Source organism: Microcebus murinus, chromosome 10 (assembly GCF_040939455.1).
Source record: "Microcebus murinus isolate Inina chromosome 10, M.murinus_Inina_mat1.0, whole genome shotgun sequence".
NCBI classification, from domain to species: domain Eukaryota; kingdom Metazoa; phylum Chordata; class Mammalia; order Primates; family Cheirogaleidae; genus Microcebus; species Microcebus murinus.
This window is the reverse complement of record NC_134113.1, coordinates 63,834,588-63,850,928: the sequence shown is the minus strand read 5'-3', so window position 1 is coordinate 63,850,928 and position 16,341 is coordinate 63,834,588. Positions and strand designations below refer to the sequence as shown.

The 16,341-nt window shown below is 31.6% G+C and overlaps 1 protein-coding gene across 4 annotated transcripts in view; it reads right to left on the bottom strand.

The window, feature by feature from the left end:
* Positions 1–3,437: 3,437 nt before the first annotated feature.
* SLC16A7 (solute carrier family 16 member 7) overlaps positions 3,438–16,341 on the bottom strand; it is a 156,696-nt gene continuing 143,792 nt past the window's right edge. For all 4 annotated transcript variants that reach the window (XM_012777162.3, XM_012777160.3, XM_076007445.1 and 1 more), the window contains exon 6: positions 3,438–14,613. In XM_012777162.3, the coding sequence (XP_012632616.1) occupies positions 14,354–14,613 (260 nt within the window). In that variant the 3' untranslated portion in view covers positions 3,438–14,353. The remainder of the gene's footprint in view (positions 14,614–16,341) is intronic.

Genomic DNA, 16,341 nt, shown 5'->3' with positions numbered 1-16,341 from the left:
TTTAAGTAGATTTTCTTGTAATTAAGCTTGAAGGGTAAAAAACAATATGAAAGTTTAACTTTGTGACAGTGTACATAGTTATGCTTTATATTCAATTACTCTTTAAAATAGGAAATAGTTAAATTGGTCTCAACTTAGGGTAATGAACAAATTTCATTTTAGTGTAGTGCCTTTCACATAGACGTCAGGAATCTTGATATGATGATAAGGACAATAATGTTTTTAATTTGAATTTCATGAGGCATTGATTATCTCAATTAAAGCAAATTAGAAATAAAAAAATGTAATCAACAGAAACACAGTAGCTTAATGTCATCATTTTTTTTTTTTTTTCGATGTATAATAACCACTTTTGCTTTTGCCTAGCCAGCATCTTCTCCTCTCTGGTACAAAATCTCAAATTACCTGTGGGGAAATATCCTCCACCCACACTCAGGCAAGAAGGTCCAGCAGTGGCTCTATCACAGACTTCACTTGAGAGTTTGTCTGTGTTACAGCGAGTGGGTGGTTCCAAGGACAAACCAAGCAACACACAGAGAGTCGGAGAATCAACGTTTATTCGCCAGCGGGCTCAGAGGGGTCTTGCCACCAAATTCTGAGCCACGTATACCTGACTTTTCCCACTTTCATTAGGTTAGGGTGGTCCGAGGGGTGGGGTTTCGTGTGGCTAATGTGCCAGGTAATAGGTTAGTTGTTGTGCCAGGTAATAGGTTAGTACTATGTTGATGAGGGTCTTCTGAGGGGTGGGGGTCTCGGGTGGCTGATGTGCCAGGTAATAGATGGGGGTCTTCCTTATCACCTGGCCAAAGAAATCCCTGAATTGCCTACCCAGGGATTGGTTAAAAGATGAGCATTTGAGCCTAATTTTTCCAATCATAGAGAATTCAAGAGCTGTGAGGAGGCTCCAGGAAAAGATGCTATCTGTTTTCCTAGAGTTGAACCTATGTAGGTAAGCCTGGAACAACTGGTAAACATTTTGCAGCTATGAGAAAACTTAGAATATAACCAGTATAGAGGAAGTTGATATTGAGCAATGGAAAAAGACCCAGATTTATTTTGACTCAGTGCTTCATGAATCAAACTGCACTTCGAGTCGGTTTTGAGGAAGAAGTTATTTTTACTTATCCAGTTTGAATGTATTTTCTGTCACATAAAAATGAGTGTGTACTTATAAACTATACCTGGAATTGAGTTCTTACATTTTGTAGATGTTTCTCTAATTCCTATTAAATATCTCTTCTAGACATCTAATAGTATCTAAAGTATAGAATTGCCATGTGCAAAATGCTGTAGAAACATTTTTTATTTGCTCCCTTATTAAATGTCCCCTACTCTTCCTACAAGTACATATCTTAGTCATTCTTGAACACAGAAATAATTCTCAAAATTTTCTATCTTCTCCTAGCAAATAATCTTCTCTTAATTAATAATCTCGCTGGATTTTTGCCTTTTGCCCAATCAGTAGATTCTGAATTAATAATTAAATGAAAGCGTAATCCTATACTATTTCACTGTCAGTATTCAAAAAAGTAAACTAAATTGAGACTTTTGGTAAACTCTCAAAGGTAATTAGTATGGATGCACAGTCATCTAGTGCACACTCAGCACTTTATTGAGAAATATAAAAGAAGTATGAAAGCATGATGATTTCCCTTAGGGAATTATAGTGTATGTTGGAAGAAAAATATATATTAAGCAAGAGTAAGTAAAATTCTCTTTGTGGATTATAATGCTTGCTATGTTTTATGATTAAGTGCTCTGGTTAAATACTTCCCCACTGGGTCTGTGCCCCTTGACCCTCATATAAAAATTACATCCACTAGAAGGCTTTGCATAGCAACTTTGCTAATTCAGAATTTATTGATTGGACAAAAGGCAAAAACCCAGAGAGATTATTAACTAGGAGAAGAAGATTATTTGCTAGAAGATAGAAAAGCTTGAGAATGATTTCTATGTTCATGGATGAGTAAAATAGGTATTTGTAGGAGGAGTAGGAGACATTTAACAGGAAGCAAATATCAAAATGTTCCTACAGCATTTTGCACATGACAATTCTATGCTTTATCTACAAGAAATTTTAGTTTTTAGCATGCTTACACCATTTGCCATAGTTCTAATGCCAGTGTGGATTATTTCCCTCCACCTATGATAATTTTATTCAGAATTTAGAATAAGTGGAATTAGATATATTAGATGAACTACACATCAAGACTCCATCTTAAGTCTAATTATTAATTGAATCTTATCACAAAAATCAATAGCTGAAAGCCATTTACTAGGCCTTGAAAGTAAAAAGTGCAAAACACTGATGAAAGAAATCAAGGATGAACTAAATAAATGGAAAGATAATCCATGTTCCTAAGTAGGAAGGCAGTATTATCAAGTTTATATGGCGAGGCAAAAGACCCAGAATATCCAGCACAGTACTGAAGGAGAACAAAGTTGGAGCACTGACACTACCTTAATTCAAGACTCAATAGAAAGCTACAGTAATCAAGACAGTGTGGCATTGGCAAAATGATAGATAAATAGATCAATGGAATTGAATAGAGAGACTAGAAACAGCCCCACATAAATAGTTCTTTGTTTGTTATGTACAATATACAATAGTTCTTTGACAAAGGAGCAAAGGCAACAGTGTGGAAAAAAAGATAAGTCTTCTTAACAAATGGTGTTGAAATGGTTTCTTCCATATCCAAAAAAAATGAAACTAGACAAAGACTTTACATCCTTCACAAAAATTAACTCAAAATGGGTCACAGACCTAAATGTAAAAGAAAAACTTATAAAACTCCTAGAAGATAATATAGGAGAATACCTAGATGACTTAGGGTTTGGCGTTACCTGTTTATATACAACACCAAAGGCACAATATATAAGGAAAGAGTTGACAAGATAGACTTCATTAAAATTAAAATTTTCTGCTCCATGGAAAATATTGCCAGGAGAATAAAAAGAAAAGCCACAAACTGGAAGAAAATGTTTGCAAAAGACATATCTGATAAAAGACCATTATCCAAAATATACAAATAACTCTTAAAACTCAGTGAGAAAACAAACAACTCTATTCAACAGTTGGCCAAAGACCTTGACTGACACTTCACTCAAGAAGATATACGGATGGAAAATAATATATGAAAAGATGTTCCGCATTGTATGTCATCAGGGCATTAAAGCATCAATAAGATATTACCATACACATATTAGAATGGCCAGAATCCAAAACATTGATAATGTCAAATGTTGACAAGGGTGTAGGGCAACAGGAACTCTCATTCAGTGCTAGTGGGAATGCAGAATGGTACAGTCACTTTGGAAGACAATTCAATGCCTTCTGGTAAAACTAAACAGACTCTTATCATACAATCCAGTAATCGCACTCCTTGATATTTACCCAAAGGAGTTGGAAACTTATATTCACACAATCCCAGCAAAAGGATGTTTATAATAGCTTTATTTATAGTTGCCAAAAGTTGCAAGTAACCAAGACGTCCTTCAATAGGTGAATCAATAAATAACTCAAATAACCAGACAATAGAATATTATTCAGCACTAAAAAAGAAATGCATTATCAAACCATGAAAATACATGGAGGGAAATTGAATGTAAATTATTAAGTGGGAGAAGCTAGCTGAAAGGACTACATGCTGTGTGATTCTAACTATATGACATTCTGGAAAAGTCAAAACTATTGAGATAGTAAAATGATCAGTAGTTACCAGGGTATAATGGGTTGGAATGAATAGTTGGAGCACAGAAGATTTTTAGGGCACTGAAACTACTGCACAACAGCAAGAGTGAACCCTAATATAAACACTACGGACTTTGGGTTATGATGTGTCAATACAGGTTTATCAATTATAAGAAATTTACCACTCTGGGTGGGTGCTGATAACTGGGGAGACTATGCATGTATGGGATTAAGGGGTATATGGGAAATCCCTACAGTTTCCTCTCAGTTTTGTTGTGAACCTAAACTTGCTCTAAAAATGTAAGTCTATTTTTACAAAAAGTCAAGGGGAAAAGAGTAAGCTAGTAAGGGGGTTGATAGGAGCTCCTGTGATGCTGGTAGTGTTCTCTTTTTGAACTGTGTGTGTGTTTACTCTGTGTAAATCCATTAAGGTTTATGCTTATGAAAAATAAACAGCAGACATTAAGTGCAGCCCTAAAAAAATTGGCTGTATTTTTGGCTGTCTGCCTTCCATTTGAAATTAATAAATTATGTACATTCAGACAAAAGAAAAAGTGCCCTTCATGTGGGCTGGTGTCAGAAATTATGCTTTGATTAGTGAAGAGTAACATAGCATGTAATGGTCCTTAAGAAAATACAGTACAGATATTACTTCAAAACTTTAACATAAACATTTGTCATTTTAATTTTAATTTAATAATATAGGTTTTTTTCTTACATATTATATAAATATATATGCATGTACTTTCTAAGAAACAGCAAAGACCTGCAATAAAAATTAGTTAGCAGTAAGATGTAAAAATTAAAATACAGTAATAATACAATACAAAGGATCAGAGACAGTGCTAAATTCCATAATTTAGACAAAAAAGAAAGTCTAATTTTATAGTGCTCCCTCCCCAGAAAAAAGAATAAATAAAGCTCAGCAGACAGGAGCATTTATGGTCAAGGTAAATGCTGAAAAATAAGTAGCACCTTTGGTCATTAAAATGATTGTCAACATTTCCAGGAAGCCTAAATAGTTCATTTCTAATTTTGTAGAGAAAATAAAACTAATTAATATATACCATAAAGTTTAGGTGCTGCATATTTCAGCATTTGCATAGAATGTTTAACTGACAATATAAAAATGAATTCTTCAAAACAATATCAATTTTAAGTAAAGAAAATGCTATAGGTATTTTCTATATTATTTTTAAAATTATGCAGAGAATTCCTCTTATATACATTGAGCCTGCATCACAGAATATTGTAGTATTCTTTTTATAATCTAGATCCACCAATTCATTTCAATAAAGGAATTGTTCTATGCCTGGTACTTTGCTAGGCATTAAAGTTGTTATTATAACTAGGATAATATCCTTTTACACAAGGAGCTCACAGTCTGGTAAGAAAGACTTAAATTTAAAAATATATTCAAAACTGCAGACAAAATATATATTCCTACAGAGGAATTCAACATTTGATTTAAAATTTGTTATGAAGTGAAACTTAGACACTATAGCAGAGATTTTTCTAAAACACTATATAAGTAGGAACAACTTAACTGAATACACTTTAAAAATAATCAACAACATAAAATATTCCTGATTTAAACAAATCTACATTATGTTTAATTAAAACAAGATATGTATTTGCATGAAAATGCAAGTTCTTTCATTTTTGGGTAACTTTTTACACATCTTATTTGCCAAGTTCAGAACTGTTATACATATAAAAATTTCAAAAATAGATAAGTATTCCAAGATCAAATCACAATCACTTTAAGTACATTCAGCTGTAAGAAGGCAAAATAAAGGTTCTATCTTATATTTTTAAACTTAGGCATTTAAATGTATTATTTTACACTTTATTTTTTAAAAATATAAAATAGTACAGCCATGATTTAGGTCACGTAGAAACAGTGTATCACAATATGACAGATGTCAAGCAAAAGTACTCTTCCCTTTATTTCACCATCATAATAACTGTAGTTGATAGACCATGTGGCAATATGACCATTTGTTCAGTGGCCAATAAGATATCTATAGAACAAACAAATCAACTACACTTTGACTTTTTTTCACTTAAAAATAATAAAAATTCAGCCTAAGATATAATTTATATTTAAAAAATAATGCTACAATTTAATCTCTAAATCCAAGACCTTAAAGAATTCTTGCAAAATTTAGATATGGCTGTTGCCAAAAAATGTCTTACTTCTGTCTTACTAACAAGTTATTATGGATACATTTTTATCCCAACAACCTTATTTTTAATATTTACTCTAATTTAATACCTGTATGAAAAAGAAATATTTGTTGAGAGAATACTAGTAAATAAAAATAATTTTAAAAATTCCTCAGAATGGGGAATTATTCATTCTAGGAAATATTCAATTAATACACTGGCTTAAAATGTTTGAATTAAATACTTTCATATGGAAAGCTTCAAATCAAATGTCAATTTTAGCAAATATTTGAAAAGACCCTGCTGTTTCATCTGCAATAGGAATTACCATACCTGGCTCATATCTGATTAATGTAAGATCTCAATTTTGTCATTATTATAAAGAAGAAGCCTTATGTTAGTTGATGCACTCACTGCAGTTTCTGAGGCCTGTCCTGTCAGCCTAGCGGGCACGTGTGCCCTTCTGGGTCTTGGAATGTGGCCTTTTGACTAAATCCAAATTGTATAGAATAAATCCTTTTATTGAAAAGGGTACAATAGAGAAAGATGAAGCTTTTCTCGCCTCCTTTGGTGCTTAAAAAAGAAGAATCTTCGAATAAGGACATTATTCTAAACCTTAAAATTTGTACCCCCATAATATGCTGAAATAAAAAAAATAAAAATGAATAAAAAATATAAAACAAGACTCACCAAAAAAAAGAAAAAAAGAAAAGGAATCTTGAAATAAGAAGGCCACAGGTTCCCCACTCCTTACCAAACACAGCAGTGACTACAGATAGGTTTAGGGCACCCCCCCCCCGTTCATGAGAAATTATACTGTGACATACCAGGTTACCCAAACATTTATTAAAATGTGCTTTTAGGGTAAATATCCTGGATGAGCTAAACAAATAAGTATTGAATACGGATTACTGTTTTTATACTTTATCGCCTTGACCAGGGATCTTTTAATGAGGAGTAATTTATTTGTCTTCTGGAAGAGAATGAAAAGGGGGGCAAATCTAGAAAGAATATCTATCTAGATAATATGGAGATGAAGGTAGACGGTATCTCAAACATAATAGAAGCTCTAGTAACAGTGTTGTCAGACATCCATTGTGCATTTAAATAGTTTAACTAGGTGAAAACACCATTTAAAAAACAAGAATTTTTGAGATACATCTTATTATACTAATTTTATTAATCCATCTTCAGATTTTTAGATGATGAAATATTGTAGTGGTTGTCTCTTCAAGTTTATACAGTGGCAATAATTTATTGCACACAATTTAATAATTTAAAAAAATGTGTATGTTTGTGCTCTGGCCTTTTACTTTAGCAAACGAATGAATGCTGCTTCTAAAACAAAAATCAACACAAACAAAAGAAGAAATGAATGGTATATTTACACACATTTTCTATTCATACAATATTGGTGAGTATCTTTTTATTGACTTTAATATTGTTAAAGAATATATACTGTGCAAAATAATCTTACTAGTTATTTAATATTATTTGCAATTTACCCAGAATTATCTCCCTGTGGCACTTAGCAAATATTCTTCAAATTAAGCTGGAAAACATGATTTTGCAAAGTATATAAAGGATTTATATCAAGTAGGGCAGTAATATGTGTTTCTAGTAAAATATTTTATTTAGTTATAAAGGTCACTATACAAACAAAATGGCTTATGTGGTGCATTGGAGAAAAAGATATATTGGAGGTCAAAAGATTTGGTTCTATCTCCCACCCTCCATTTACTCAGAGGATTGGTATATGTTTATGCAAATCCCTTAATCTGGTCTAGTCTTACACTGTAAAAACATAGATATCTAACAAAACTATCTTAGAGACAAGATGAATGAATTAGGTAAATATGTCTTTTGATATGTAAATATATCAAAACCAACATATAATACAAATAAAAATGCAATTATATCTAATGCTTAGAAAATAAACATTTCAATTCACAAGTCCTATTTCACTAAATCTAGACATATTCATACTTTAGTCAGAAATAGACAGTAGATGGTAGTAAAATAAAGTCCATTGAACAACACATCATAAATTTGTACTCTAATGAAAAAGCTATATAAACTGGGTCTAACTCAAAATACTTATTTTAGATGCATAGGAAAGTAAAAAAAAATCAGAATGCAAGTCTTAGTCAAAAGAATAGGTTTTAAAATGTCACATTAAAATTTATGTGAGATAAAAATTCTATTGTTTTGTTGTTCTGAACAAAAGAACATTTTATTCATACCAACTTCTTATGTCTTATACAATGTTCACTACTAGTGTTTTCTTACAAAGCTTCTCTAGCTTATTTTGCCACAGTTGAATTAAAAACAAAGAAAAAAATCACTTTATCAAGAGACTAAAAAAATATTTGCTGAAATGTTAATAAATTTATGATCACTGAATAATTGCCTACTGAAATACTCCTGAATAATGCCCATCTTACTAACAAGTATATATGAAGATAGAAAAATATGTACATCATGCAAATAGTGGAAGTGAAACTAAATCTGCCAAAGAAACAAAAATTCCATACAAAAAAAATGTCTGTATTAGCTTAAAAATGCTAAAGTTTACCTACACACTACAAAAAAAAAAGAAAGGAAAATAATTTTTAAAAAAATTATTAAAGAAAAGGAAAAGAGAAGGTAAAGCAGCAGGGGATTGGGATGGGAAAAATAATTCTGTCTAAAAAAATTCCCATATGCTTCACTAATGTCAATAATTTTTTTGCAATATTAATTTTTCTTTTTAGGCTAAAATTACCATTCTCAGTGCTATAGTAATTCTTTCATGATCTGCCTTCATGTGAATTAAAGTGAAAAAGCAATAGGGGACCTAGCACTTTGGGAGGCCGAGGAGGCAGATTGCTCAAGGATAGGAGTTCCAAACCAGTCTGAGCAAGAGTGAGACCTCATCTCTACTAAAAATAGAAAGAAATTAATTGGCCAACTAAAAATATATAGAAAAAATTAGCCTGGCATGGTGGCACATGCCTGTAGTCCCAGCTACTCGGGAGGCTGAGGCAGGAGGATTGCTTGAGCCTAGGATTTGAGGTTGCTATGAGCTGGGCTGACACTATGGCACTCTAGCCTGGGCAACAGAGTGAGACTCTGTATAAAAAAAAAAAAAAAAAAAAGAAAGCAAGCAATAGAGGAGAGAAGATTAAGATAAACCTGATCATAGGACCTTATAAAGAGCTAAAATCTGCAGTGTACAAACAACTGACAGAAAAGGAGAGAAAAATCAGAGCTATAAAAAATGACCGGAGCTCAGCAAATTATTCATTTTTAAAAATTATATCACAAACAAAATTACTTATGATTTTGATTATGGAAGCATTACAATTAATTACTGATAACTGGGCCTCTCAGCTTTTAAGTGGTTTCTCAAACATGAGGTCATGCATAGTATATACAGAAATCAAAACCTAAACAAAAAAGTAAGATGAGGAAAGTCAAGATTGTAATTTTAGTCTTTATTCTCCATAATTTTGATAATGTTTGGTTTTATGAACAGTTCTGATTAGGAATCCACTTGGTATGATATATTAGTGATGTCACTGTATGGATGGAGACTACACAATAATGCATAATGGTGCAATATGTGATGGTAAGCTTTGTTTTAAAAGCTGTCAGGCACTTTAAGAAAATTAGAAACATCCAGGATAGTAAGTGTCAAGGGCAGAAGGATCTGTTTTTCAATATTCTTCAAAATCACATTCGATTTTATGTTTATTTTTACATAAAACTCATGTTAACAAAAATATCTTCTATAATATAAGCAATTTCTCTACCAGGAAAGCTCAAGTCTGTAGTCAGAAGAGTTGCTTTATTTGTGAAGACGAGTGGTCATGGTCAAAAGTATGTATATACGATCGGCCTCAAGAATATGGTAGTTTGTACAAGTCACAAATAAGTGACACCAGATACATCATGGATAACTTCAAGAAGAATATAATGCATCGGGAATGCACTGTCTGAATAGAGGTAAAGAGAGCTACATTCTAAGTACTTCAAAAGTAGATGGAGAAGACAAAAGCAATGACGCTTGTTCTCTCTGTAGAACAAATGAATGGAGGGGAGAATGGCAATACAGATATTCAGAGAAACGTGAAAAATGAGTTAGAGTATGGGAAGTTGTATTAAATGGTGAAAATAAATATGTACTGTATAGATAAATCACTTGTATATCATAACCTTTTGTAGTAGCTTGGGATAATCCTATAAGTGGGATAATCACTAAATTTCTAAATATTAATATAATGTTCTATAGTAAGTATATTTTACTTTTTGAAGCATAATAAGTAGCAACCAATATGTGGATTACTTATTCATAAAAAACCCATGTTTCTTCGAAATCCAACCTCAGGGAAAATATATTATGCCTAAGTCATATGTTATTATGTTTATGAGAAAAAAGTCACATTCAATTATGACCATTATGTAATCATTACTATTATTTGAGATAATTTGCATTAAGCAGAAAAGCAGGAAATTTGAAATTATATATTTAGGTTATATCAAATGTAACTAAACACTAAATAAATCATAATACAAATTGTGGTTAAACTTAATTGGTTTACCTGAACCTGTATTTTATCTACTTTTGCTTCTATAGCTTCTATCAGGATGAAGCATGGTAGTGAACACCTTAGGAGTCTTTCTGCTTCTAGGTAAACCTGAGTTTTAATTTTGATTTTATCACATACTATCTTTTAACCGTGGGTAATTTGCTAAGCTTCTTTGTTTTCAGGTTTCACTCATCTATCATAGCAGATCATTCACTCATCTATTAGCAGAAGCTAATAACTTCTGCTATGGTATAGGTTTGAATATTAAAAGGCATTGTGTAAGAAAAATACATGATGCATAAATATTAGTTCCCTTCCCACTTTGAATCCTTTCTCCCTATTAAATTGACCTTAACAATCACTATTTTTTATTTTGCTTTATTAAAAGTCTAGAACGTCATAAGCATAAGACGGTTTTTTTTTATTTTTTTAAAAAAGGTGTTTTGGATGAAAAATAAATTTAAACTAACTAATCAAGGATATCGCTACATATCTCTGACATCTATTAATATATAAAAACATATTGTATATATTTTAGTTTTTTTATATTCTTGATTATTATGTTGTACAGCTGGAGAAGGAAGAGTATAAAATATTTAGATTTTTAAAGTGCACATTTGAACATATGGGAGCTAATTCTTTTACTTATTTCCTAGTGTCCATTGGTCCGGGAGCTAAGGTGGTTGGAATTTGGTATTAAAGGAGTGAAATTCGAGTCATGTGAATTTATACTGAGAAAACATGTGTTTCAATGTGAAATGCATGAAACCCTGACCCACTGTCTTTTAAAAGTGTGCTGTTTGGATCCTAAAAAAATCAGGAAAAAAGGTGGGAAGAGGTTAGGACAAGTTAGTGAAGGCATATTTAAGGTTAAATGGTACAAAATATGGGGTGCTCAGTTAATATAAATGGAAAATATTTAAGCTAGCCAGTGATTATGAATCATTTCAGTACCTTGGCTTTTGACACCCTTTCTCCTGTGCAATTTCATAATGGGGGTATAAGGCTAAGTAGGGGTTTTAGTGGTATACTGTGACTTTGCTTTATGATATTTTGAACATTTAAAATCTGTTGTCTCCTAGAGGGAAGAAATATGTTCAGTAGTGATTGTTGCAGACACAGAAGCCAACTATAATTCCTCCTCTCTTTATGTAACTATACAATAATGTTATAGGCTGATATTCTTTTCTCAAGCTTTGGAAGATTCCATTAAAGCAATAAATCTCCTAAAAAGTTCAAAGCAGAGTGGGAAGAGCAAACAAGTAGAATAATTTATATTACCCCAGAACAATTCTGAATCCTATATGTGTTTATGTCACTGTCTAAATGCGTTCTGGTTTAATTATCAACATTTATATATGGGAATTAATATGTGTGCATATTTGTAACTTTGTGCAGTGCCACTGGCAGGTATGACTGTACACATCATAGCATGTGCTTTGAATGTACAATTTTACTTCCCTTTCTTTTCTAACAATTTAACAGAATCAGTGTTAGAAATAAAGAATTAATGAAGACAACCAAAGAGCATCCAGACAAATGTGAATTGCTTTTGACTTGACAAGAAACTCGTCAGTAAGTAAATAAACCTCCTCCCATGGAGAAGGCCACTGGAATGCACCCAATAGCACGTCTCTACTAGCAAGTGGTATTAAAAGGCTCAGACCTAAAACTCCATGATTATTACTTTGTTATTTATTTCCCCATGGGGTATGATATTTATATTATTTTAAATGTCTATTTTTAGAGAATTCAAGATGCTTTCTTGAAATTGAAAATAGTTTTTGGAAATTTATGATTGGAGAGGTAATTTATGATGCTGCATTTCTTACAACAGGTCACAGTTGAATACAAAAGCACTAATAATATAAAACAGCTATTTCAAGATTCAAGATTGGGTGCAGCTAAATTAAAAACAGCCATATAATGCCACATTTTTCCTGATTTATTTACCTATGATATTGGCACATCTTGTCTTTTACTTAATATTTGAAAAATACAAATAACTTCATATGTAAAAAAAGTGAATGTTACATGAAAAATGTAATTTTATATAGCTTCCTAAATAAGAGGCACCTGCTTAAGCAGTGCATACATTTTATGAATAAAATCCTTAATGTGAACTATTACAAAAGCTTGGTATCCAGATGCTATTTCATAGGAATTATAGCACCTGCCTTTATTGCAATAAAAAAATGAATGACAAATTCCCTTTGACATCTAACAGTGACATCATCTTTAAAAGTGCAATAATCAAGTACTAAATGCTTTTTATTAATCATCTTGTTAATTTAAACTTCATATTTATGGACATAAATATTTATAATTTTAACCACAATGTGCAATTTCTTTCTTGTTTAAAAGTAGTTTCTCACTCAAAATGGTATTTATAGTCTTGAAAGCACAGAACTATCATATGACTCTGTATTCAAGAGTGAATCAGATTCCCAGATATTTTCACATAGTTATGAAAATGAGAAATTGCTAAATTAGCTGCAATATTTCAAGCTTCTTGTTATCCTGTTATAAACTATGCCTACAGTTCCAATAGCCTCCATTTCTAGAAGCTTTTTAAATAGTTTCCTGGCTTAGTTATGTTCAAAGGCAATAGGAAGTCTAATCAGTAGAAGGTAGAATTTTAAAGAGCTGCCATTCCTATAATATGTAGCACTTTCAGTGGCTGAGTAAAAGGTCTGTTTATAGTTTATGTTTTGCTTTTGCATTTTGTGGAAGTGAGGGTGCTGAGTGACCTTAGGGGGCTCATTAAAACCATCTCCCACTCTTAGTCAGTTGTACCCAGATGAATTACTTATAATAGAAACCATTGACCACCACTATATGTTGGGAAAAATTAGAATTTGGTCCACTTATATGTCTGTCAACTAGGATTCATTCCAGTTTATTCTACTTTGGTATTTCAGCATGATAATTAATCTGAATTGAGTCCCAGTTGAAAGAAATCCCTGATTATTACTTTCTGAATTTCAAACTAAAATCCTTTTAGATTCAATGGACATAGCTTATTGCTAAGATTCATTTAGACCTTTAATTTGATTTACATATTTCTAAGAATTCCGAAAATTATTTAAAGGTTCTGTTCTCTAGCACCAGGTACTAAGGCCCGTCCCCAGCCCCCAAAAGAAACCATGTGCATGAATTAATCAAGTCTAACCATGCTCAGCTATAATAGCTTAAAATGGATTTTTTCTCTTTTCTTTACCAAATGTATTTTGTACTTGCAAATGCTTTCTATAGCAGCCAATTGCATTTTTGAATTAAGATCATTCTCATTTTTACCCAGGTGCTTATCTTTAAAATTCATTGTAAAATGGCATAGAGATGTAATACATTTCTTTTGTCTCCACAGATTTCTTTTACTTAAAAAATAAATTACAGTGATAATATTATTTTTCAATTTGTTTTTTATTCTCCAGATATTGTGTGTACATGTAGGTATATATGTGAGAATAATGTGTTTGTGTGTATGAGGGGAGAATTAATTTTCCCTCAAGTCTATTCACACTTTAATATCAATAAAAAATGAAATGTGAAGAGGGTCATTTTATAGAATTAAACATCCTCCTTCTAATTACTTAAATCAGGAGTTTGGGATTCAGAACTCTATATATAACCAAGGGTTGAAGTCACTGGAAGACTTTAAAATTAGCATTTTAACCATCAGACCCGGAGTCATGTATGGAAATAAATCCATTGCATGGATTCTTTACATACACAATCTCAAAATTTAACTCCCCAAATAAGTTTTTAAAAAATTAATTAAAAATTTGCCATTGAGGAAAATCTCATCTCCATCCTTAACTGTGACTTTTCATTTCAATTAAAAACTTTTTCTGATATTTTGAAAAACAAAACAAGCTCCTAGGACAATTTATAAATACTGAAATTGGAGATGTGATTCTTGTTAGATATTAGTTTCTCTTTCTGAGGGAGTAGTCTTTGCTTTCTGACCGTCTTCCGAATGTTTAGATTTGCTCAAGTGTTCAGACTCTCTGGACTCAAGTGTACTCATCTTCTTCCTTGCTCGTGCCTTCTTCCTTTCCTTGTCAAGCAATCTATAGTTTATAGCATTGCCAATGAGCAGCCATACGCTTGCTACAAACACAATAGCCCCACAGGATAAATACATGTATTTATATTCTCCAGTTATATCCACCAATTTACCTAAGAGACAAAGAACATATTTTAAGGTGGCATAAGAAAACAGTCATAAATGATAAAATTTTCAAACAAATTCTTCTCCAAAGTGCCTATCTCTTATTTAAATCAACATTAAATGAGACTTTAACCAAAAAAACCCCCTCTATATTATGACTTCTATATATGCTTAGTAAAGACATGTATAGGCACTTATTGCCTTATATTATCAGTATATTAATTTGTCAAAAATTATTTCCAGTAAAAGTGTACAACTAAGACAAATTAGGTATATATGTGTTTGTGTGTGAATTCATAAATACATACATGTGTGAAGTACATTTTTATATCTATACATGTAAATATGGATATTTTTATCTATTAATATTTATTTACAGCATACACACTGAGATTGCTTCCTCCTTTCCATGTTTCCTTTTCTCTTGAATAAAGAGGGAAAAAAATTACTTTTTTTAGAAAAGAAACGAAGGCTGTTATATGTCTCCTGACAGGGCCTGATATTTACTAAATGCTTTCTCCATGCCTAACACAAGGCTAAGCACTTTATATATAATATCTCATTTGATCTTTACAAAAGCACTGTGAAGTAATCTGACCATTGTTATATAGCCAGTAAATAGCAGAATCTGCACTCTACTTATGGTCTGTTTGAATCTCATATTTTTAACTACTCTCCAAAGCAGCTTCACTCAACCTCTTGCTTAAGTGCCATGTCATTTTTTCAGATAATCACAGTTTTTTACTTTATCTGAATCTAAATTATCAAAGTCAAACTAATTAGAAAGAAATCATTTGTTCCATTTGATTATTGAAACCATTTTAAATCTAGCCTAGTGCCATATAATCTGAAGGTTTTATTTCTTGCTTATGTAGGCATTTAATTCTTAATAATTATTAACAGCAAAATTTAGCATATACAAATCTATATTATTTATCATATGCATTTGAAATGATTTTGATATAGACCTTTCAAGCCAGTATGTTAAATCAGAATCCCTAGTGCTTTGACTAGAATCTAGTCAGTGGCTTTGTGTTAAAGTTAGCTACTTAAAACATTATCTATTTTTTTAAAAATTGTTTTAATCAGGTAGATATTGCAATGGGCTTATTTGAGTAAGCATGATATATATATATATATATATATATATATACATACACATATTACAAAAATTACATAATTTTAATTTTCCTTCCAAGATTTTAGTCAAATATTTCTATTCATGCAACAGTTCACTTCTAAGTACAAAAACATTAGGTCCATGGCCCAACGGAGCTAATATCACTTTGGGCTACCATATCAGCATACTTTCTAAATGCTTTGGGAATTTTTTAGCATCATCAAAAAACCAGATATGCTATCTAGAATTAAAGCTTCAGTTCTTTGTGAAGCAAAGGGCAGCCATGAAAGTTGAGTCTGAAAAAAAATTAAAATAAAAACCACACACTCCTTACCTTTCACTGCTCTACTACATCCCTCCTTCTCCTTCTTTTTTTCTTTTTAAATATTAGACTAGCTTCTCAATTTGTGAGAATCTTTTGTGGTGCCCTAAACATGTACTTAGTCTACTTACTGGGTAATTCAGGATAAACACTTTTATAGGCATCTTTGAAAATATTTCAGATCTTACAATCTAAAGGTAATCTTTATAATTTATAAATATGGAACATAAGTAGCTGACCCTTGATACTTATAAAAATAATCTTGAATGAATTTTCCTTCATTTTTGCATTATC